Source organism: Hyla sarda, chromosome 11 (assembly GCF_029499605.1).
Source record: "Hyla sarda isolate aHylSar1 chromosome 11, aHylSar1.hap1, whole genome shotgun sequence".
NCBI lineage: Eukaryota > Metazoa > Chordata > Amphibia > Anura > Hylidae > Hyla > Hyla sarda.
Genome location: NC_079199.1, coordinates 105,843,887 through 105,869,822, shown reverse-complemented (window position 1 = coordinate 105,869,822; position 25,936 = coordinate 105,843,887). Strand labels below are relative to the sequence as shown.

At 53.8% G+C, this 25,936-nt stretch overlaps 1 protein-coding gene across 1 annotated transcript in view; it reads left to right on the top strand.

Moving 5' to 3' along the window:
* INTS3 (integrator complex subunit 3) overlaps positions 1–25,936 on the top strand; it is an 86,937-nt gene that overhangs the window by 7,790 nt on the left and 53,211 nt on the right. The window contains 8 exon segments of the mRNA XM_056547332.1: positions 6,985–7,068; positions 9,798–9,881; positions 17,128–17,241; positions 17,456–17,540; positions 18,435–18,501; positions 19,360–19,504; positions 20,174–20,290; positions 20,292–20,304. Coding sequence (XP_056403307.1) covers positions 6,985–7,068; positions 9,798–9,881; positions 17,128–17,241; positions 17,456–17,540; positions 18,435–18,501; positions 19,360–19,504; positions 20,174–20,290; positions 20,292–20,304 — 709 coding nt within the window.

Here is a 25,936-nt window from a genome sequence, read left to right as displayed (position 1 = left end):
CTGTAGTATTATATGGTATTATAGGTCAGTCCGGGGCTGTAGTATTATATGGTATCATAGGTCAGTCTGGGGCTGTAGTATTATATGGTATTATAGGTAAGTCTGGGGCTGTAGTATTATATGGTATCATAGGTCAGTCTGGGGCTGTAGTATTATATGGTATTACAGGTCAGTCCGGTGCTGTAGTATTATATGGTATTATAGGTCAGTCTGGGGCTGTAGTATTATATGGTATTATAGGTCAGTCTGGGGCTGTAGTATTATATGGTATTATAGGTCAGTCCGGGGCTGTAGTATTATATGGTATTATAGGTCAGTCCGGGGCTGTAGTATTATATGGTATCATAGGTCAGTCTGAGGCTGTAGTATTATATGGTATTACAGGTCAGTCCGGGGCTGTAGTATTATATGGTATTACAGGTCAGTCCGGGGCTGTAGTATTATATGGTATTATAGGTCAGTCTGGGGCTGTAGTATTATATGGTATTATAGGTCAGTCTGGGGCTGTAGTATTATATGGTTTTATAGGTCAGTCTGAGGCTGTAGTATTATATGGTATTATAGGTCAGTCTGAGGCTGTAGTATTATATGGTATTATAGGTCAGTCCGGGGCTGTAGTATTATATGGTATTATAGGTCAGTCTGGGGCTGTAGTATTATATGGTATTACAGGTCAGTCTGGGGCTGTAGTATTATATGGTATTATAGGTCAGTCTGGGGCTGTAGTATTATATGGTATTATAGGTCAGTCCGGGGCTGTAGTATTATATGGTATTATAGGTCAGTCTGGGGCTGTAGTATTATATGGTATTATAGGTCAGTCTGGGGCTGTAGTATTATATGGTATTATAGGTCAGTCTGAGGCTGTAGTATTATATGGTATTATAGGTCAGTCTGAGGCTGTAGTATTATATGGTATTATAGGTCAGTCCGGGGCTGTAGTATTATATGGTATTATAGGTCAGTCTGGGGCTGTAGTATTATATGGTATTACAGGTCAGTCTGGGGCTGTAGTATTATATGGTATCATAGGTCAGTCTGGGGCTGTAGTATTATATGGTATTATAGGTCAGTCTGGGGCTGTAGTATTATATGGTATTATAGGTCAGTCTGGGGCTGTAGTATTATATGGTATCATAGGTCAGTCTGGGGCTGTAGTATTATATGGTATTATAGGTCAGTCTGGGGCTGTAGTATTATATGGTATTATAGGTCAGTCTGAGGCTGTAGTATTATATGGTATTATAGGTCAGTCTGGGGCTGTAGTATTATATGGTATTACGGTCCAGCACACTGTATTCAGTACATCCCATAATTCCTGGTGTGTGGTAGGAAGAGGGTTAAACTATATTGGGTCTTGGGTATCTGGCAGGTGGAGTGTTACACTATATTGGGGTCTTAGGTGTCTGGCAGGGGGAGGGTTACCCTGTATTGGGGTCTTTGGTGTCTGGCAGGTGGAGTGTTACACTATATTGGGGTCTTAGGTGTCTGGCAGGGGGAGGGTTACCCTGTATTGGGGTCTTTGGTGTCTGGCAGTTGGAGGGTTACCCTGTATTGGGGTCTTAGGTGTCTGGCAGGGGGAGGGTTACCCTGTATTGGGGTCTTGGATGTCTGGCAGGGGGTGGGTTACCCTGTATTGGGTCTTGGGTGTCTGGCAGGGGGAGGGTTACCCTGTATTGGGGTCTTGGATGTCTGGCAGGGGGAGGGTTACCCTGTATTGGGGTCTTTGGTGTCTGGCAGGGGAGGGTTACCCTGTATTGGGGTCTTTGGTGTCTGGCAGGGGAGGGTTACCCTGTATTGGGGTCTTGGATGTCTGGCAGGGGGAGGGTTACCCTGTATTGGGTCTTGGGTGTCTGGCAGTTGGAGGGTTACCCTGTATTGGGGTCTTGGATGTCTGGCAGTTGGAGGGTTACCCTGTATTGGGGTCTTGGATGTCTGGCAGGGGGAGGGTTACCCTGTATTGGGTCTTGGGTGTCTGGCAGGGGGAGGGTTACCCTGTATTGGGTCTTGGGTGTCTGGCAGGGGGAGGGTTACCCTGCTCTCCCCCGTACACCATCATGGAATCTCTTTGTTCGGGGCCCGGAGGACCTGTTAGTCTTTACACTCGGATTCAGCACAAAGTGAATGTGTAATGGCGTCTTCTCCTCCTCACATCGGATCGGCACCAGACGCTGTTCTCTCCGGCAGATAATGAGCGGCCTTTGATGCCATAACCCAGATGTGTGTAACCCCTTCCTGGTATTCGGGGGGGCGACGCTTACTGGAGAGATGATGGGATGTGCGGCAGTAATCATGTTCTATGCAGAGAATGGATCTCACAGGAGGAATATACAGACTGGGGCCCCTAAGAGCACAGTAAGGGGGCCCAGAATAAAGTCAGCAGCCCCTGAGGGGTCATGTGACCCACATGTGGAGCCGCTCTGGGCCCATGCTGTGTGCACACGAGATCTGCTCCTCCTAGGCGGGTCACATTGGGGCTGTCCCTTGCGCTTATGTTCTGGGGGTTACTTTAGGGGTCTCCCCTCTAATCCCCTGAGGGGTCATGTGACCCACATGTGGAGCTGCTCTGAGCCCATGCTGTGCACACGATATCTGCTCCTCCTAAGCGGGTCACATTGGGGCTGTCCCTTGCGCTTATGTTCTGGGGGTTACTGTAGGGGTCTCCCCTCCAATCCCCTGAGGGGTCATGTGACCCACATGTGGAGCCGCTCTGAGCCCAAGCTGTGTGCACACGATATCTGCTCCTCCTAGGCGGGTCACATTGGGGCTGTCCCTTGCGCTTATGTTCTGGGGCTTACTTTAGGGGTCTCCCCTCCAATCCCCTGAGGGGTCATGTGACCCACATGTGGAGCCGCTCTGGGCCCATGCTGTGTGCACACGATATCTGCTCCTCCTAGGCGGGTCACATTGGGGCTGTCCCTTGCGCTTATGTTCTGGGGGTTACTTTAGGGGTCTCCCCTCCAATCCCCTGAGGGGTCATGTGACCCACATGTGGAGCCGCTCTGGGCCCATGTTGTGTGCACACGATATCTGCTCCTCCTAGGTGGGTCACATTGGGGCTGTCCCTTGCGCTTATGTTCTGGGGGTTACTGTAGGGGTCTCCCCTCCAATCCCCTGAGGGGTCATGTGACCCACATGTGGAGCCGCTCTGGGCCCATGCTGTTTGCACACGATATCTGCTCCTCCTAGGCGGGTCACATTGGGGCTGTCCCTTGCGCTTATGTTCTGGGGGTTACTGTAGGGGTCTCCCCTCCAATCCCCTGAGGGGTCATGTGACCCACATGTGGAGCCGCTCTGGGCCCATGCTGTGTGCACACGATATCTGCTCCTCCTAGGCGGGTCACATTGGGGCTGTCCCTTGCGCTTATGTTCTGGGGGTTACTGTAGGGGTCTCCCCTCCAATCCCCTAAGGGGTCATGTGACCCACATGTGGAGCCGCTCTGAGCCCAAGCTGTGTGCACACGATATCTGCTCCTCCTAGGCGGGTCACATTGGGGCTGTCCCTTGCGCTTATGTTCTGGGGGTTACTGTAGGGGTCTCCCCTCCAATCCCCTGAGGGGTCATGTGACCCACATGTGGAGCCGCTCTGGGCCCATGCTGTGTGCACACGATATCTGCTCCTCCTAGGCGGGTCACATTGGGGCTGTCCCTTGCGCTTATGTTCTGGGGGTTACTTTAGGGGTCTCCCCTCCAATCCCCTGAGGGGTCATGTGACCCACATGTGGAGCCGCTCTGGGCCCATGCTGTGCACACGATATCTGCTCCTCCTAGGCGGGTCACATTGGGGCTGTCCCTTGCGCTTAGGTTCTGGGGGTTACTTTAGGGGTCTCCCCTCCAATCCCCTGAGGGGTCATGTGACCCACATGTGGAGCCGCTCTGGGCCCATGTTGTGTGCACACGATATCTGCTCCTCCTAGGTGGGTCACATTGGGGCTGTCCCTTGCGCTTATGTTCTGGGGGTTACTGTAGGGGTCTCCCCTCCAATCCCCTGAGGGGTCATGTGACCCACATGTGGAGCCGCTCTGGGCCCATGCTGTTTGCACACGATATCTGCTCCTCCTAGGCGGGTCACATTGGGGCTGTCCCTTGCGCTTATGTTCTGGGGGTTACTGTAGGGGTCTCCCCTCCAATCCCCTGAGGGGTCATGTGACCCACATGTGGAGCCGCTATGGGCCCATGCTGTGTGCACACGATATCTGCTCCTCCTAGGCGGGTCACATTGGGGCTGTCCCTTGCACTTATGTTCTGGGGGTTACTGTAGGGGTCTCCCCTCCAATCCCCTGAGGGGTCATGTGACCCACATGTGGAGCCGCTCTGGGCCCATGCTGTGTGCACACGATATCTGCTCCTCCTAGGTGGGTCACATTGGGGCTGTCCCTTGCGCTTATGTTCTGGGGGTTACTTTAGGGGTCTCCCCTCCAATCCCCTGAGGGGTCATGTGACCCACATGTGGAGCCGCTCTGGGCCCATGCTGTGCACACGATATCTGCTCTTCCTAGGCGGGTCACATTGGGGCTGTCCCTTGCGCTTATGTTCTGGGGGTTACTGTAGGGGTCTCCCCTCCAATCCCCTGAGGGGTCATGTGACCCACATGTGGAGCCGCTCTGAGCCCAAGCTGTGTGCACACGATATCTGCTCCTCCTAGGCGGGTCACATTGGGGGCTGTCCCTTGCGCTTATGTTCTGGAGGTTACTTTAGGGGTCTCCCCTCCAATCCCCTGAGGGGTCATGTGACCCACATGTGGAGCCGCTCTGGGCCCATGCTGTGTGCACACGATATCTGCTCCTCCTAGGCGGGTCACATTGGGGCTGTCCCTTGCACTTATGTTCTGGAGGTTACTTTAGGGGTCTCCCCTCTAATCCCCTGAGGGGTCATGTGACCCACATGTGGAGCCGCTCTGGGCCCATGCTGTGTGCACACGATATCTGTTCCTCCTAGGTGGGTCACATTGGGGCTGTCCCTTGCGCTTATGTTCTGGGGGTTACTTTAGGGGTCTCCCCTCCAATCCCCTGAGGGGTCATGTGACCCACATGTGGAGCCGCTCTGGGCCCATGCTGTGTGCACACGAGATCTGCTCCTCCTAGGCGGGTCACATTGGGGCTGTCCCTTGCGCTTATGTTCTGGGGGTTACTGTAGGGGTCTCCCCTCCAATCCCCTGAGGGGTCATGTGACCCACATGTGGAGCCGCTCTGGGCCCATGCTGTGTGCACACGATATCTGCTCCTCCTAGGCGGGTCACGTTGGGGCTGTCCCTTGCGCTTATGTTCTGGGGGTTACTGTAGGGGTCTCCCCTCCAATCCCCTGAGGGGTGGTTTGCTGTAGGACACGAGGAGTTAATGTTCTCCTGCGCCGCATCCTCCGCTGTGTGACCTGATTCTCTCGTAACGCTGACAGCAAAACCGTCTTTGCGAATATTATATCCGTAATGATGGCGTAACCGGCGGGACACCAACCGGCTGTCACCCGAGATAGGGCGGGACCAGGTGTAACCACGGAAACACTGCAACCAATGTATACACTCCATATGTCCCCGAATGTATACACTCTATATGTACCCTAATGTATATACTCCATATGTCCCCGAATGTATATACTCCATATGTCCCGAATGTATTTACTCTATATGTACCCTAATGTATACACTCTATATGTACCCTAATGTATATACTCTATATGTACCCTAATGTATATACTCTATATGTACCCTAATGTATATACTCTATATGTACCCTAATGTATACACTCTATATGTACCCTAATGTATATACTCTATATGTACCCTAATGTATATACTCTATATGTACCCTAATGTATATACTCTATATGTACCCTAATGTATACACTCCATATGTACCCCAATGTATACACTCCATATGTACCCTAATGTATACACTCTATATGTACCCCAATGTATACACTCCATATGTACCCCAATGTATACACTCTATATGTACCCTAATGTATTTACTCTATATGTACCCTAATGTATATACTCTATATGTCCCCTAATGTATACACTCCATATGTCCCCGAATGTATACACTCCATATGTCCCCGAATGTATACACTCCATATGTCCCCGAATGTATACACTCCATATGTCCCCTAATGTATATACTCCATATGTACCCTAATGTATATACTCCATATGTACCCTAATGTATATACTCCATATGTACCCTAATGTATATACTCCATATGTACCCTAATGTATATACTCCATATGTACCCTAATGTATATACTCCATATGTACCCTAATGTATATTCACTGGATATGTACCCTAATGTATATACTCCATATGTCCCCGAATGTATACACTCCATATGTCCCCGAATGTATATACTCCATATGTCCCCGAATGTATATACTCCATATGTACCCTAATGTATATACTCCATATGTACCCTAATGTATATACTCCATATGTACCCTAATGTATATTCACTGGATATGTACCCTAATGTATATACTCCATATGTACCCTAATGTATACACACTGGATATGTACCCTAATGTATATACTCCATATGTACCCTAATGTATATACTCCATATGTACCCTAATGTATATATACTCCATATGTACCCTAATATACACTCCATATGTACCCTAATGTATACACACTGGATATGTACCCTAATGTATATACTCCATATGTACCCTAATGTTTATACTCCATATGTACCCCAATGTATATACTCCATATGTACCCTAATCACTACACCCCAATGTATATACTCAATATGTACCCTAATGTATATACTCAATATGTACCCTAATGTATATACTCCATATGTACCCTAATGTATATACTCCATATGTACCCTAATGTATATACTCCATATGTACCCTAATGTATATACTCCATATGTACCCTAATCACTACAGCCCAATGTATATACTCCATATGTCTTCCAGTGTACCCCAGTCACTGCACCCTGATGTATATCCCACGTTTCATCCCTGTCTCCTTGTATTGCAGAGGCTGGAGCGCTGCGTTGCGCTGGTGACCTCCATGACAAATGGCGTTTCGGAGAGAGAGGCCAATGATGCGCTGAACGCTTATGTAAGTAATGGGGTGGCATGTTCTCCTGTGGAGGTGGGACTGAAGGGCTAATAGGTCTCCTTAGGAGAGTGTCCTAAAGACGTGTGGGGAATATATCTATTGTTCTGTTATCAGCCATGTCAGGAGAGGAGAGGGGACTGTAGGACAGGTGAATATATCTATTGTTCTCTGTTATCAGCCATGTCAGGAGGGGAGAGGTGACTGTAGGACAGGTGAATATATCTATTCTCTGTTATCAGCCATGTCAGGAGAGGAGAGGTGACTGTAGGACAGGTGAATATATCTATTGTTCTCTGTTAGCCATATCAGGAGAGGAGAGGTGACTGTAGGACAGGTAAATATATCTATTGTTCTCTGTTATCATCCATGTCAGGAGGGGAGAGGTGACTGTAGGACAGGTGAATATAATCTATTGGTCTCTGTTATCATCCATGTCAGGAGGGGAGAGGTGACTGTAGGACAGGTGAATATATCTATTGTTCTCTGTTATCAGCCATGTCAGGAGGGGAGAGGTGACTGTAGGACAGGTGAATATAATCTATTGGTCTCTGTTATCAGCCATGTCAGGAGAGAAGAGGTGACTGTAGGACAGGTGAATATATCTATTGTTCTCTGTTATCAGCCATGTCAGGAGGGGAGAGGTGACTGTAGGACAGGTGAATATAATCTATTGGTCTCTGTTATCAGCCATGTCAGGAGAGGAGAGGTGACTGTAGGACAGGTGAATATATCTATTGTTCTGTTATCAGCCATGTCAGGAGGGGAGAGGTGACTGTAGGACAGGTGAATATAATCTATTGGTCTCTGTTATCAGCCATGTCAGGAGAGGAGAGGTGACTGTAGGACAGGTGAATATATCTATTGTTCTCTGTTATCATCCATGTCAGGAGGGGAGAGGTGACTGTAGGACAGGTGAATATATCTATTCTCTGTTATCAGCCATGTCAGGAGAGGAGAGGTGACTGTAGGACAGGTGAATATATCTATTCTCTGTTATCAGCCATGTCAGGAGGGGAGATGTGACTGTAGGACAGGTGAATATAATCTATTGGTCTCTGTTATCAGCCATGTCAGGAGAGGAGAGGTGACTGTAGGACAGGTGAATATATCTATTGTTCTCTGTTATCAGCCATGTCAGGAGAGGAGAGGTGACTGTAGGACAGGTGAATATATCTATTCTCTGTTATCATCCATGTCAGGAGGGGAGAGGTGACTGTAGGACAGGTGAATATAATCTATTGTTCTCTGTTATCAGCCATGTCAGGAGAGGAGAGGTGACTGTAGGACAGGTGAATATATCTATTGTTCTCTGTTATCAGCCATGTCAGGAGGGGAGAGGTGACTGTAGGACAGGTGAATATAATCTATTGGTCTCTGTTATCAGCCATGTCAGGAGAGGAGAGGTGACTGTAGGACAGGTGAATATATCTATTGTTCTCTGTTATCAGCCATGTCAGGAGGGGAGAAGTGACTGTAGGACAGGTGAATATATCTATTGTTCTCTGTTAGCCATATCAGGAGAGGAGAGGTGACTGTAGGACAGGGGAATATAATCTATTGTTCTCTGTTATCAGCCATGTCAGGGGGGAGAGGTGACTGTAGGACAGGTAATTATAATCTATTGTTCTCTGTTATCAGCCATGTCAGGAGAGGAGAGGTGACTGTAGGACAGGTGAATATATCTATTGTTCTCTGTTATCAGCCATGTCAGGAGAGGAGAGGTGACTGTAGGACAGGTGAATATATCTATTGTTCTCTGTTATCAGCCATGTCAGGAGGGGAGAGGTGACTGTAGGACAGGTGAATATATCTATTGTTCTCTGTTATCAGCCATGTCAGGGGGGAGAGGTGACTGTAGGACAGGTAATTATAATCTATTGTTCTCTGTTATCAGCCATGTCAGGAGAGGAGAGGTGACTGTAGGACAGGTGAATATAATCTATTGTTCTCTGTTATCATGTAGCCCCCCCTGTCTTTGGGCCCCCAGACTGCACATTCAAGGTCTCTACGCTGTTAGTAAATGTAAACAATACTGGGTGAAATTCTTTCCTGACAGAATTCTTCACACAGCTGAGGGGTTGTTACAGTGGACTCCAGTGTGGACAGCACTGAGCCGCCTCTGGTTCTGATTGTTACATGTTACCTGACACACTGTACCAGCCCCTCAGCTGTGTGAAGTATTATGAAGTACCTGAGAATGTAAGCAGGATGGGGATGAAGTGAAGTGCGGTTTCCATGATACGGGGATTAATCTTTATATAGATGAAAATCCCTGTACTGGTCGAGCCGTCCCTGGGCGGACATGACAGTCACATGATCTGAGATTTGGCTTCTGCTCCAGTGGAGCTCACGATTAGAGATGAGCGAAGTTAAAGTGATTCGATTCGTCACAAACTTCTCGGCTCGGCGGTTAATAACTTTATCCTCCATAAATTAGTTCAGCTTTTCAGGTGCTCCGGTGGCTGGAAAAGGTGGATACAGACCTAGGAGAGTCTCCAGCCACCGGAGCACCGGAAAGCTGAACTAATTTATACAGGATAAAGTCATCAACCGCCGAGCCGAGAAGTTTGTGACGAATCGGATCACTGTAAGTTCGCTCATCTCTAGTCACAATCTAATCCCTACATGGCAGTGCCGGGGCCCCTCTGCGGGCCCTAGAGAGTGCTCCCTCCTCCACATGGCACGCTTCCTTTACTCTGTGTTATCTGAGTCTTATCTGCTTATTCCAGGTCTGCAAGGGAGCCAGTCAGCATGAAGAGGTGTGTCTGGGACTGTTCACACTGGTGCTTTACGAGCCCGCGCAGGCGCAGAAGGTGCGTGACCAATGCCACAGCTTATATATATTTGGGAGCCATCAATGGGTTAACTGTACCAGGAGCGGATGATGGGGGTCCTGGGCTGGTTCTGTCCATAGATGGAGCGGATGATGGGGTCCTGGGCCGGTTCTGTCCATAGCCGGAGCTAATGACGGGGGTCCTGGGCTGGTTCTGTCCATAGATGGAGCGGATGATGGGGTCCTGGGCCGGTTCTGTCCATAGCTGGAGCGGATGATGGGGGTTCTGGGCCGGTTCTGTCCATAGCTGGAGCGGATGATGGGGGTCCTGGGCCGGTTCTGTCCATAGATGGAGCAGATGATGGGGGTCCTGGCCCGGTTCTGTCCAAAGATGGAGCAGATGATGAGGGTCCTGGGCCGGTTCTGTCCATAGATGGAGCGGATGATGGGGGTCCTGGGCCGGTTCTGTCCATAGATGGAGCGGATGATGGGGGTCCTGGGCCGGTTCTGTCCATAGATGGAGCGGATGATGGGGGTCCTGGGCCGGTTCTGTCCATAGCTGGAGCGGATGATGGGGGTCCTGGGCTGGTTCTGTCCATAGCTGGCGCGGATGATGGGGGTCCTGGGCCGGTTCTGTCCATAGCTGGAGCGGATGATGGGGGTCCTGAGCCGGTTCTGTACATAACTGGAGCGGATGACGGGGGTCCTGGGCCTGTTCTGTCCATAACTGGAGCGGATGATGGGGGTCCTGGGCTGGTTCTGTCCATAACTGGGGCGGATGATGGGGGTCCTGGGCTGGTTCTGTCCATAACTGGAGCGAATGATGGGGGTCCTGGGCTGGTTCTATCCATGGATGTAGCGGATGATGGGGGTCCTGGGCTGGTTCTATCCATGGATGTAGCGGATGATGGGGGTCCTGGGCCGGTTCTGTCCATAGCTGGAGCGGATGATGGGGGTCCTGGGCCAGTTCTATCCATAGATGGAGCAGATGATGAGGGTCCTGGGCCGGTTCTGTCCATAGCTGGCGTGGATGACGGGGGTCCTGGGCCGGTTCTGTCCATAGCTGGAGTAGATGATGCGGGTCCTGGGCCGGTTCTGTCCATAGCTGAAGCGTATGATGGGGTTCCTGGGCCGGTTATGTCCACAGCTGAAGCGTATGATGGGGTTCCTGGGCCGGTTATGTCCATAGCTGGAGCGGATGATGGGGGTTCTGGGCCGGTTATGTCCATAGCTGGAGTGGATGATGGGGGTCCTGGGCCGGTTCTGTCCATAACTGGAGCGGATAATGGTGGTCCTGGACCGGTTCTGTCCACAGCTGAAGCGGATGATGGGGTTCCTGGGCCGGTTCTGTCCATAGATGGAGCGGATGATGGGGGTCCTGGGCCGGTTCTGTCCATAGATGGAGCGGATGATGGGGGTCCTGGGCCGGTTCTGTCCATAGCTGGAATGGATGATGGGGGTCCTGGGCCGGTTCTGTCCATAACTGGAGCGGATAATGGGGGTCCTGGGCCGGTTCTGTCCACAGCTGGAGCGAATGATGGGGGTCCTGGGCAGGTTCTATTAATTGCTGGAGCGGATGATGGGGTTCCTGGGCCGGTTCTGTCCATAGCTGGAGCGGATGATGGGGGTCCTGGGCCGGTTCTATTAATTGCTGGAGCGGATGATGGGGGTCCTGGGCCGGTTCTATTAATTGCTGGAGCGGATTATGGAGGTCCTGGGCCGGTTCTATTAATTGCTGGAGCGGATAATGGGGTTCCTGGGCCGGTTCTGTCCATAGCTGGAGCGGATGATGGGGGTCCTGGGCAGGTTCTGTCCATAGCTGGAGTAGATGATGCGGGTCCTGGGCCGGTTCTGTCCATAGCTGGAGTAGATGATGGGGGTCCTGGGCCGGTTCTATCCATAGCTGGCGTGGATGATGGGGGTCCTGGGCCGGTTCTGTCCATAGCTGGAGCGGATGATGGGGGTTCTGGGCCGGTTATGTCCATAGCTGGAGTGGATGATGGGGGTCCTGGGCCGGTTCTGTCCATAACTGGAGCGGATAATGGGGGTCCTGGACCGGTTCTGTCCACAGCTGAAGCGGATGATGGGGTTCCTGGACCGGTTCTGTCCATAGCTGGAGCGGATGATGGGGGTCCTGGGCCGGTTATGTCCATAGCTGGAGTAGATGATGGGGGTCCTGGGCCGGTTCTGTCCATAGATGGAGCGGATGATGGGGGTCCCGGGCCGGTTCTGTCCATAGCTGGAGCGGATGATGGGGGTCCCGGGCCGGTTCTGTCCATAGCTGGAGCGGATGATGGGGGTCCTGGGCCGGTTCTGTCCATAGATGGAGCGGATGATGGGGGTCCTGGGCCGGTTCTGTCCATAGCTGGAGCGGATGATGGGGGTTCTGGGCCGGTTCTGTCCATAACTGGAGCGGATGATGGGAGTTCCTTCCTGTGTTAGATTGTAAGCTCCTTTGTCACTGTATCCCGCACCAGTTTAACCCCTTCATCCTGCGGCCCCCTCCGCGCTGGGTCCTGTTGATTGTGACATTCCTGGCACAGCGGGCAGGGGAGGCGCCCTTCGATATTTCAGGAAACTTTAAGCAAACACGTTCACCCTGGGAGAGGGCGCGACCCCGGCCATGTCTTTGTTTTCCTTCTGGGCTGTTGGCATTTCATGGGTAATTATAATCAAGGAACAAAAGCTGCGGGTCGAGGCCTGCGGAGGACGACTGCCCGAACGGGCCTGTAACCTCTTCACTGCTGACAGAGGGTTATATAGTGGAAGGAGCAGCGTCCACAGCAGCACAGAGGATTATGAGCTGTGATAAGGGATTTAAGAGCTGCCCATCATGTGGCCCCCGTCTCCCATTGATCTTGACAATAAATGTGGGGTCTTCTGTTCTCGGGAGATGGGAGTTATGGGTTCTTCTCATTCACAGCCCCTTCTGTAGTGATAATGGGGCAGTTAGGAGACCCCCATAAGGTCCGGGCTCAGCGCTGTAACATCCTGCACTGTAATTGCTTTGTGAAATGTTTCTAATCACAACGTGGCCCCCCAATGGCCATCCCAGGGCCCTAGACTGATCTTTCCTTGTATAGTGTGTGCTGCAGACAGGCGAGGGTTAAGCCGCTGCATTCGGCGGGCTGATCCGTATCGGTTATGGTTTGCGCCCGCGAGCTCCTTTCAAGTACCTAATGACTTTCTCAAGATGCTGGAGCTCCTGATCAATGAGAGGTGGGAGGCAGCATCTCTCCTCCACCGCTAATGATCCCGACACCGGGGGGGATTCCTGCACAACCCTAAGGCCGGGTTCACACCACGTTTTTTCAATACGGTTCCCGTATCAGGTTTTTGATGAAAAACTGATTCCTCAAAACCGGACTAAACTGTATCAAAACGTGTGTACAAATTGTAATCCGTATACGGTTTTTTAAAAATGATGTCCAGTTTCATCCGTTTTTTAAGGAAAAAAAAGTATACGTTTTTAACTTTTCACTCCATTCTGAATAAAGTTTCACTTGTTTAATTGAAATTCCAAGAAAAAAAACTGTGCAAAGTCAAAAACCATATGGTGAAAACCAGATGGAACCAAAAGCACATACGGTTCTGTACGATTCCCATTGACTCCCATGTTAAAAAAAAACTTATATGGTTTCAATACGGTTTTCCATCCGGACAAAAAAACGTGGTACTCTAGGGTTTTGGGTACGGGAAAAAAAAACTGACAAAACCGTACAGGATGCAAAATGGACACAACCTGATGCATCTTTTGGCGTACGGGTTTCAATACAGTTCCGTACGGTTTTCACATTGAAGACGTATACGGGGACTATATTGCAAAAACGTGGTGTGAACCCTAACTCATTATCGCTGCTCCGTCTCGGGGTACAGCACGCACACCCTCACTTTCCATGTCTTCTGTCAGGTTTCTTATTTCACGAGTACATTTATAGAAGGGGTGGTCACCCAGCTTTCCGGAGTCCCTAATAGGTACATGGGGGGGCGGCATTCATCATTGTAGGTGTAAGTGAAGCATCTTTCTACACCCTTTGTTTTTTGCGCTGGTAATGTGTAGGTGTGCCAAAATTTATTAAATGGTCACGGGAAATTTGATGAATTTTGTGCAGGTCACATTTTCTGAAATGTAACCCTTTAGACACCAAAAAACGAAGGGTCTATTCACACGGCAGAATTCTGCCTCGAAACCCATAGACTTCTATGGGATTCCGCACTCCCATTCAAGCATTTCAGAAGGTTGAATAGTGCGGAATCCCATAGAAGTCTATGTGCTTTAATTTGAGGTGGTATTGTGTAAGCGGGAACAGACCCCAAGTCTGGGCCGGTGTAGTTAAAGGGGTACTCCGGCACTGAGACATCTTATCCCCTAATCAAAGGATAGGGGATAAGATGCCTGATCGCAGGGGTCCTGCCGCTGGGGACCCCCGTGAATTTCCACGCCGCACCCCGTTAGAATCAGCCCCCGTCCCTGTGCTGGCGATCACGGGGACGGAGCATAGTGATGTCATAGCTCCGCCCCCGTGTGACGTCACACTCCGCCCCCTCAATACAAGCCTATGGGAGGGGCCATGTCTTTGTTTTCCTTCTGGGCTGTTGGCATTTCATGGGTAATTATAATCAAGGAACAAAAGCTGCGGGTCGAGGCCTGCGGAGGACGACTGCCCGAACGGGCCTGTAACCTCTTCACTGCTGACAGAGGGTTATATAGTGGAAGGAGCAGCGTCCACAGCAGCACAGAGGATTATGAGCTGTGATAAGGGATTTAAGAGCTGCCCATCATGTGGCCCCCGTCTCCCATTGATCTTGACAATAAATGTGGGGTCTTCGCCCCGCCCTCCCCCACTCTCGACCTCGCCCCACCCTCCCCCACTCTCTTTCTCGCCCCGCCCTCCGCCGCTCTCGCCCCGCTCTCTTTCTCGCCCCGCCCTCCCCCTCTCTCGCCCCACCATCCCCCGCTCTCTCTTTCCCCGCTCTCTCTCTCGCCCCGCTCTCTCTCTCGCCCCGCCCTCCCACGCTCTTGCCCCGCCCTCCCACGCTCTTGCCCCGCCCTCCCACGCTCTTGCCCCGCCCTCCCACGCTCTTGCCCCGCCCTCCCACGCTCTTGCCCCGCCCTCCCACGCTCTTGCCCCGCCCTCCCACGCTCTTGCCCCGCCCTCCCACGCTCTTGCCCCGCCCTCCCACGCTCTTGCCCCGCCCTCCCCCGCTCTTGCCCCGCCCTCCCCGCTCTTGCCCCGCCCTCCCACGCTCTTGCCCCGCCCTCCCACGCTCTTGCCCCGCCCTCCCACGCTCTTGCCCCGCCCTCCCACGCTCTTGCCCCGCCCTCCCACGCTCTTGCCCCGCCCTCCCACGCTCTTGCCCCGCCCTCCCACGCTCTTGCCCCGCCCTCCCACGCTCTTGCCCCGCCCTCCCACGCTCTTGCCCCGCCCTCCCACGCTCTCGCCCCGCCCTCCCCCGCTCTCGCCCCGCCCTCCCCCGCTCTCGCCCCGCTCTGTCTCTCGCCCCGCTCTGTCTCTCGCCCCGCTCTCTCTCTCGCCTCGCCCCGCTCTCTCTCTCGCCTCGCCCCGCTCTCTCTCGCCTCACCCTCCCCCGCTCTCGCCCCGCTCTCTCTCTCTCGCCTCGCCCCGCTCTCTCTCTCGCCTCACCCTCCCCCGCTCTCGCCCCGCTCTCTCTCTCTCGCCCCGCTCTCTCTCTCTCGCCCCGCTCTCTCTCTCTCGCCCCGCTCTCTCTCTCTCGCCCCGCTCTCTTTCTCTCGCCCCGCTCTCTCTCTCTCGCCCCGCTCTCTTTCTCTCGCCCCGCTCTCTTTCTCTCGCCCCGCTCTCTCTCTCTCTCGCCCCGCTCTCTCTCTCGCCCCGCTTTCTCTCTCGCCTCGCCCCGCTCTCTCTCTCGCCCCGCTCTCGCCCCGCTCTCTCTCTCGCCCCGCTCTCTCTCTCGCCCCGCTCTCTCTCTCTCTCGCCCCGCTCTCTCTCTCGCCCCGCTCTCTCTCTCTCTCGCCCCGCTCTCTCTCTCTCTCTCGCCCCGCTCTCTCTCTCTCTCTCGCCCCGCTCTCGCCCCATCTCTTCCTTCTTGTGTCTACCAGAACTTCCTCATTAGTTTCCTTCTTCCTGACGTGGCTTTTGATCCGTGGCTTCGGCTCTGCTGTGCGGCGCTCGGCTCCGCATAATTAGATCTGCCACTTTGATGGCGGGATGACAGTGTGCCCATCCCGGAGGTGTCATCAGTTCTGCACCTGCGTGTACACCCCCTGCATTAACCCCTTCCGTGCTGCCGCTCCAACACCTCATTATTTCATTTTATTTTTCTTATTTCTACGGCTCGGAGGTCATTGGCGCGGCCCCTCCCCCTTGGGTATGAATACATCCTTATGCAGGTTTCTGTGTATTCTTTGTACCTGCAGACACATCTGATCCCCACGGGGATATGTTATGGTAATTTTTTTAGTTGTGACAGAATCCCCAATGATGGCGGCGGCTAAATCAGCGGCAAAACGCGAGGAAAAAGAATTTATTCCATAAACTTCTGAAAAGAAGAAGTCTTCAGAAGAATCCTCGCAGTGTTGCTAGCGGGAAATGTGCGTCCTCGCTAATGGAAAGGCTCTGTCCTGGTGGTGTGGGGGGGGGGGGGGGGTTGCATTTAATGGGTGCACCCTATGGTGTAGGTGGGATCATTTAATGGGTGCACCCTATGGTGTAGGTGGGATCATTTAATGGGTGCACCCTATGGTGTAGGTGGGATCATTTAATGGGTGCATCCTATGGTGTAGGTGGGATCATTTAATGGGTGCATCCTATGGTGTAGGTGGGATCATTTAATGGGTGCATCCTATGGTGTAGGTGGGATCATTTAATGGGTGCACCCTATGGTGTAGGTGGGATCATTTAATGGGTGCATCTTATGGTGTAGGTGGGATCATTTAATGGGTGCATCCTATGGTGTAGGTGGGATCATTTAACGGGGGCATCCTGGGGTCTGGTGGGATCATTTAATGGGTGCATCCTATGGTGTAGGTGGGATCATTTAATGGGTGCATCCTATGGTGTAGGTGGGATCATTTAATGGGTGCATCTTATGGTGTAGGTGGGATCATTTAATGGGTGCATCTTATGGTGTAGGTGGGATCATTTAATGGGTGCATCCTATGGTGTAGGTGGGATCATTTAATGGGTGCATCTTGTGGTCTGGTGGGTAGCATTGAATGGGTGCACCCTGTGATGTAGGAGGGATGATAGTATGTAGTATATTAAGTTTGTGCCCCCCACCTTTACTCCTCTCTCCACCTCACACAGTGTTACCGTGACTTGGCCCTTGTCAGCCGAGATGGAATGAACATCGTTCTCAACAAGATCAACCAGCTCCTTATGGAGAAATACTTGAAACTGCAGGACACGTGCCGGACACAGGTAGGGTGGGGGCTTATGGGACGCCTGAAGTACTGGGGTATGGGGTCTGTCAGGGGCACAGAGGAGGCGGGGATGAGGGGATCTGAGGGAGATTTTGTGGCTTCCATGGGGTCTTCCGGGGTGATGGCAGTATGGTGCACAGTGCTACATGAGTCGCCTTCATAATGCCGGGCGTCATCACAGACTTATTACCCATATTGATATCTCATTGCAGCTGGTGTGGTTGGTGCGAGAGCTGGTGAAAAGCGGAGTTCTGGGAGCCGATGGAGTGTGCATGACGTTCATGAAGCAGATTGCAGGTCAGTTTACTGACAGGTGGGGTCATAGGAGGGGGGAAGGCAATACCTGGGCACGTGGGGATGGGGGAGAGGGGAGGAATAACTACAGGGGGACAGGTAGAACCTCAGGAAGAGTCTGGAGGGAGGGGACGAGGGAGTCTGGAGGGAGGGGACGAGGGGAGTCTGGAGGGAGGGGACGAGGGGAGTCTGGAGGGAGGGGACGAAGGGAGTCTGGAGGGAGGGGACGAGGGGAGTCTGGAGGGAGGGGACGAGGGGAGTCTGGAGGGAGTGGACGAGGGTAGTCTGGAGGGAGTGGACGAGGGTAGTCTGGAGGGAGGGGACGAGGGTAGTCTGGAGGGAGGGGACGAGGGGAGTCTGGAGGGAGGGGACGAGGGGCTGTCTGGCGGGGAAGGGACTAATGTGGGACTCTGGAGGGGAGGGGACAGGCACAGTGGGAGTCTGGAGGGAGGGGACAGTGGGAGTCTGGAGGGAGGAGGGGACAGTGGGAGTCTGGAGGGAGGAGGGGACAGTGGGAGTCTGGAGGGAGGAGGGGACAGTGGGAGTCTGGAGGGAGGAGGGGACAGTGGGAGTCTGGAGGGAGGGGACGAGGGGAGTATGAAAGGGAGAGGACAGTGGGACTCTGGAGTGGAGGAGGCGGGGCAGTCTGGAGTGAAAGGGACTGATGTGGGAGTCTGGAGAGAGGGGACAGGGGCAGTCTGGAGGGAGGGGACTAATGTGGGAGTCTTGAAGGGGGGACAGGTAGGGAGGGAAATTATGGATTTGGGAGTCTGGAGGGAGGAGATGGGGAGGAGTCTGAAGGGAGGGGACTGATCTGAGATTTTCTCATTAATCACAGAAGAATGTAATTTCTCTTTTCCTCTCTCCTTTCACCCATCACGTTGTACCCACCCATAGGGGGTGACATATCTGCAAAGAATATCTGGCTGGCTGAGAGTGTCCTGGATATCCTGGTGGATCAGAAGTAAGTGACTCCCCCCACCCCTCTGCTCCTTTATTATATACATTAATATAGATCTTTAATGGCCTCCGGAGGTTTCTGTCCTATCTCTGTGCTGCTCCGTGACCGCAAAACACCAGAAATCATGCCCTGATGGTAACATGAGTGTCAAGGGCAACTTCCTAATACCCACCCCTCCCCCTTTCACTGATCTATGAGATGTGGGTATATCCTCGGGACAGAATATGGGAGTATATCCTCGGGACAGAGTATGGGAGTATATCCTCGGGACAGAGTATGGGAGTATATCCTCGGGACAGAGTATGGGAGTATATCCTCGGGACAGAGTATGGGAGTATATCCTCGGGACAGAGTATGGGAGTATATCCTCGGGACAGAGTATGGGAGTATATCCTCGGGACAGAGTATGGGAGTATATCCTCGGGACAGAGTATGGGAGTATATCCTCGGGACAGAGTATGGGAGTATATCCTCGGGACAGAGTATGGGAGTATATCCTCGGGACAGAGTATGGGAGTATATCCTCGGGACAGAGTATGGGAGTATATCCTCGGGACAGAGTATGGGAGTATATCCTCGGGACAGAGTATGGGAGTATATCCTCGGGACAGAGTATGGGAGTATATCCTCGGGACAGAGTATGGGAGTATATCCTCGGGACAGAGTATGGGAGTATATCCTCGGGACAGAGTATGGGAGTATATCCTCGGGACAGAGTATGGGAGTATATCCTCGGGACAGAGTATGGGAGTATATCCTTGGGACAGAGTATGGGAGTATATCCTCGGGACATTATCCCATTATTATCCCCATTATCCCGGATAACCTACTGACCATGTCTCTGCTGTCATTGTCGTACAGGGAGTGGGTGATGAAGAGCAGCATTCTCATCGCCATGTCCGTGTACACTTACCTGCGGCTGCTCGTGGACCACCATGGTACCCCCCAACTCGTGGCACTGAGGCAGAAGGAGGTGGAGTTCTGTACCATGCTGCTGAGAGACCGGGTAAGGAACGTCATGTAACGTCTCCTGCTAGAGTACCCATCTGTTTGGTTTATGATGGGAGTTTTAGGATGATATCTGGGGGTGGGGGCTGGGGGGGACTCATTACGAAGGAACGTATATGGTACACAACTATGCACCCCACTAACTGCTCCACTATCTGTCACTGACCATTCACACCTCCAGCAGTCCCCCTCTCAGGCGCACGCAGCAGTCCCCCTCTCAGGCGCACGCAGCAGTCCCCCTCTCAGGCGCACGCAGCAGTCCCCCTCTCAGGCGCACGCAGCAGTCCCCCTCTCAGGCGCACGCAGCAGTCCCCCTCTCAGGCGCACGCAGCAGTCCCCCTCTCAGGCGCACGCAGCAGTCCCCCTCTCAGGCGCACGCAGCAGTCCCCCTCTCAGGCGCACGCAGCAGTCCCCCTCTCAGGCGCACGCAGCAGTCCCCCTCTCAGGCGCACGCAGCAGTCCCCCTCTCAGGCGCACGCAGCAGTCCCCCTCTCAGGCGCACGCAGCAGTCCCCCTCTCAGGCGCACGCAGCAGTCCCCCTCTCAGGCGCACGCAGCAGTCCCCCTCTCAGGCGCACGCAGCAGTCCCCCTCTCAGGCGCACGCAGCAGTCCCCCTCTCAGGCGCACGCAGCAGTCCCCCTCTCACCTTTTTCTCTTTACTGTGCAGTTCATGGATTGCTTCATGATTGGCCGGGACCTGGTGCGGCTGCTGCAGAACGTTGCTCGAATCCCTGAGTTTGATGCCTTATGGAAGGATATGCTGCACAACCCGCAGGCACTGACACCCCCAGTTTACAGGTAAGTAGCATGGCCCCAAACTCTTATCAACTCACCTCTCCGTGTCTGAAGTCCTGCTGCTGGGACCAACATGATCACAAGAATGGGGGTCCGGTGTCCCTGCGGGATGAATTACGCGGCACTTGGACATGTCACACTGCCTCTTAATTCAACTATACGGGCCAGGAGAAGATGGCCGAGTGCTGCCCTCACCCTGCACGCTGCCCTCACCCCGCACGCTGCCCTCACCCCTCACCCCCGCACGCTGCCCTCACCCCTCACCCCGCACGCTGTCCTCACCCCGCACGCTGTCCTCACCCCGCACGCTGTCCTCACCCCGCACGCTGTCCTCATGCCAAGCTATCCTCCTGATCCCCCCCATACACATGTACACTCAGCTGACAGCTATCCTCCTGATCCCCCCCCCCCCAAACACATGTACACTCAGCTGACAGCTATCCTCCTGATCCCCCCCCCCCCAAACACATGTACACTCAGCTGACAGCTATCCTCCTGATCCCCCCCCCCCAAACACATGTACACTCAGCTGACAGCTATCCTCCTGATCCCCCCCCCCCCATACACATGTACACTCAGCTGACAGCTATCCTCCTGATCCCCCCCGTACACATGTACACTCAGCTGACAGCTATCCTCCTGATCCCCCCCCTACACATGTACACTCAGCTGACAGCTATCCTGATCCCCCCCATACACATGTACACTCAGCTGACAGCTATCCTGATCCCCCCCCATACACATGTACACTCCGCTGACAGCTATCCTCCTGATCCCCCCCCCATACACATGTACACTCAGCTGACAGCTATCCTCCTGATCCCCCCCATACACATGTACACTCAGCTGACAGCTATCCTCCCTATCCCCCCCCCCTACACATGTACACTCAGCTGACAGCTATCCTCCTGATCCTCCCCATACACATGTAAACTCAGCTGGCGGCTATCCTCCTGATCCCCCCCCCCCTCATACACATGTACACTCAGCTGGTGGCTATCCTCCTGATCCTCCCCATACACATGTACACTCAGCTGGCGGCTATCCTCCTGATCCACCCCCCTACACATGTACACTCAGCTGACAGCTATCCTCCTGATCCTCCCCATACACATGTAAACTCAGCTGGCGGCTATCCTCCTGATCCCCCCCCCCCCCCCCCCCATACACATGTACACTCAGCTGACAGCTATCCTCCTAATCCTCCCCATACACATGTAAACTCAGCTGGCGGCTATCCTCCTGATCCCCCCCCCCCCCTTATACACATGTACACTCAGCTGGTGGCTATCCTCCTGATCCTCCCCATACACATGTACACTCAGCTGGCGGCTATCCTCCTGATCCCCCCCCCCATACACATGTACACTCAGCTGACAGCTATCCTCCTGACCCCCCCCCCCATACACATGTACACTCAGCTGACAGCTATCCTCCTGATCCCCCCCCCCATACACATGTACACTCAGCTGACAGCTATCCTCCTGATCCCCCCCCCCCCCATACACATGTACATTCAGCTGGTGGCTATCCTCCTGATCCCCCCCCATACACATGTATACTCAGCTGACAGCTATCCTCCTGATCCCCCCCATACACATGTACACTCAGCTGACAGCTATCCCCCCCCCCCCATACACATGTACACTCAGCTGATAGCTATCCTCCTGATCCCCCCCCCCCGTACACATATACACTCCGCTGACAGCTATCCTCCTGATCCCCCCCCCCCATACACATGTACACTCAGCTGACAGCTATCCTCCTGATCCCCCCCCATACACATGTACACTCAGCTGACAGCTATCCTCCTGATCCCCCCCCCCATACGCATGTACACTCAGCTGACAGCTATCCTCCTGATCCACCCCCCCTACACATGTACACTCAGCTGACAGCTATCCTCCTGATCCTCCCCCATACACATGTAAACTCAGCTGGCGGCTATCCTCCTGATCCCCCCCCCCCCCTCATACACATGTACACTCAGCTGGTGGCTATCCTCCTGATCCTCCCCATACACATGTACACTCAGCTGGCGGCTATCCTCCTGATCCCCCCCCCCCCTCATACACATGTACACTCAGCTGGTGGCTATCCTCCTGATCCTCCCCATACACATGTACACTCAGCTGGCGGCTATCCTCCTGATCCACCCCGCTATCCTCCTGATCCTCCCCATACACATGTAAACTCAGCTGGCGGCTATCCTCCTGATCCCCCCCCCCCCCCCCTCATACACATGTACACTCAGCTGGTGTCTATCCTCCTGATCCCCCCCCATACACATATACACTCCGCTGACAGCTATCCTCCTGATCCCCCCCCCATACACATGTACACTCAGCTGACAGCTATCCTCCTGATCCCCCCATACACATGTACACTCAGCTGACAGCTATCCTCCTGATCCACCCCCCTACACATGTACACTCAGCTGATAGCTATCCTCCTGATCCTCCCCCCCCCCCATACACATGTACACTCAGCTGACAGCTATCCTCCTGATCCCCCCCCCATACACATGTACACTCAACTGACAGCTATCCTCCTGATCCCCCCCCATACACATGTACACTCAGCTGACAGCTATCCTCCTGATCCCCCCCCCCTACACATGTACACTCAGCTGACAGCTATCCTCCTGATCCCCCCCCATACACATGTACACTCAGCTGACAGCTATCCTCCTGATCCCCCCCATACACATGTACACTCAGCTGACAGCTATCCTCCTGATCCCCCCCCCCATACACATGTACACTCAGCTGACAGCTATCCTCCTGATCCCCCCCCCCCATACACATGTACACTCAGCTGACAGCTATCCTCCTGATCCCCCCCCCCATACACATGTACACTCAGCTGACAGCTATCCTCCTGATCCCCGCCCCATACACATGTACACTCAGCTGGCGGCTATCCTCCTGATTCCCCCCCCCCCCGTACACATGTACACTCAGCTGACAGCTATCCTCCTGATCCCCCCCATACACATGTACACTCAGCTGACAGCTATCCTCCTGATCCCCCCCCCATACACATGTACACTCAGCTGACAGCAATCCGCCTGATCCCCCCCCCCCCATACACATGTACACTCAGCTGACAGCTATCCGCCTGATCCCCCCCCCCCCCCGTACACATGTACACTCAGCTGACAGCTATCCTCCTGATCCCCCCCCCCCATACACATGTACACTCAGCTGACAGCTATCCGCCTGATCCCCCCCCCCCCCCCATACACATGTACACTCAGCTGACAGCAATCCGCCTGATCCCCCCCCCCCCCCATACACATGTACACTCAGCTGGCGGCTATCCTCTTGATCCCCCCCCCCCCCGTACACATGTACACTCAGCTGACAGCTATCCTCCTGATCCCCCCCCCCCCCCCCCCGTACACATGTACACACAGCTGGCGGCTGTCCTCTTGATCCCCCTCCCGTACACATGTACACACAGCTGACAGCTGTCCTCCTGATCCCCCCCCCCCCCGTACACATGTACACTCAGCTGGCGGCTGTCCTCCTGATCCCCCCCCCCCCGTACACATGTACACTCAGCTGGCGACTATCCTCCTGATCCCCCCCCCTGTACACATGTACACTCAGCTGACAGCTATCCTCCTGATCCCCCCCCCATACACATGTACACTCAGCCGGCGGCTATCCTTCTGATCCCCCCCCCCCCTTACACATGTACACTCAGCCGGCGGCTATCCTCCTGATCCCCCCCCCCCATACACATGTACACTCAGCTGGTGGCTATCCTCCTGATCTCCCCCCACCCATACACATGTACACTCAGCCGGCGGCTATCCTCCTGATCCCCCCCCCATACACATGTACTCTCAGCTGACAGCTATCCTCCTGATCCCCCCCCCCCCCCGTACACATGTACACTCAGCTGACAGCTATCCTCCTGATCCCCCTCCCATACACATGTACTCTCAGCTGACAGCTATCCTCCTGATCCCCCCCCCCCCCATACACATGTACACTCAGCTGACAGCTATCCTCCTGATCCCCCCCCCCCCCATACACATGTACACTCAGCCGGCGGCTATCCTCCTGATCCCCCCCCATACACATGTACTCTCAGCTGACAGCTATCCTCCTGATCCCCCCCCCCCCCGTACACATGTACACTCAGCTGACAGCTATCCTCCTGATCCCCCCCCATACACATGTACTCTCAGCTGACAGCTATCCTCCTGATCCCCCCCCCCCCCCCATACACATGTACACTCAGCCGGCGGCTATCCTCCTGATCCCCCCCCCCATACACATGTACTCTCAGCTGACAGCTATCCTCCTGATCCCCCCCCCCCCCCCGTACACATGTACACTCAGCTGACAGCTATCCTCCTGATCTCCCCCCCCATACACATGTACACTCAGCCGGCGGCTATCCTCCTACACATTATATAGGTGTCTGACGTGATGGTCTTGAGGTTCTCCATCAGGTTGTGTGATGTTCTCGGTGCCTATGTGGGGGGTATCTTCTCATTAATGGGCGCTGTCAGGTTGACGGCTGGGTCCCGTGTCATGTGTTTGGGGGTGCAGATAACTGCGCCCCCCCCCCCAGGCCGCTCCTCATTAGCTCCTGCGCTGGGATCTGTAGAACATCTATTTATATCCTCCGATCTCCTGGCAGCGGCCGCTTCTACCCTCATCCATCCGGTGCAGCGTGTCCGCTCCCCCCAAACTGTGAGCGCTGGGGGTCTGTGTGTGAGTGTTAACTACTTCACGCCTGTGTGGGGTCTATCAGCCCCATCGTGCGTCCTTTAATCCCCCCTTAATGTTACATAACACATTGAGGAGACACTTGCCCTAATAATCTGCAGATTTGTAATATCCTGGTGATGAATGTCATGGCCGTGTGCGGAGCCGAAAAGATCACGATGGCAACCGGAGAGCGGAGATAATAAGGGCCTCAGAGCTGCCAGAGAGGCTTTAAGAGCCGGTCCTGTTCAGTCAGGAAAAGCTGGGTGGGAGCCATTATAGTGTCCTGGGTATTGGTCCCCTATTTCTTCTGGGGAGTGGACACCATTATAGACACCTGAGTAGGGGGGACACAATTATAAACCCCTGAGGAGGGGGGGGGGACACAATTATAGACACCTGAGGAGGGGGGGACACAATTATAGACACCTGAGGAGGGGGGGGGGTGGATCACCATTATAGACCCCTGAGGAGGGGGTGGACACAATTATAGACCCCTGAGGAGGGGGGGGGGGGGTGTGGATCACCATTATAGACCCCTGAGGAGGGGGGGGGGACACAATTATAGACACCTGAGGAGGGGGGGGGACACAATTTTAGACCCCTGAGGAGGGGGTGGACACCATTATAGACCCCTGAGGAGAGGGGGGGGGTGGATCACCATGATAGACCCCTGAGGAGGGGGGGGGGGGGACACAATTATAGACCCCTGAGGAGGGGGGGGGACACAATTATAGACCCCTGAGGGGGGAGGGGACACAATTATAGACCCCTGAGGAGGGGGGCACAATTATAGAATTATAGACCGCTGAGGAGGGGGGGGGGTCACAAATTATAGACCCCTGAGGCGGGGGGGGGGACACACAAATTATAGACCCCTGAGGAGGGGGGGACACACAATTATAGAA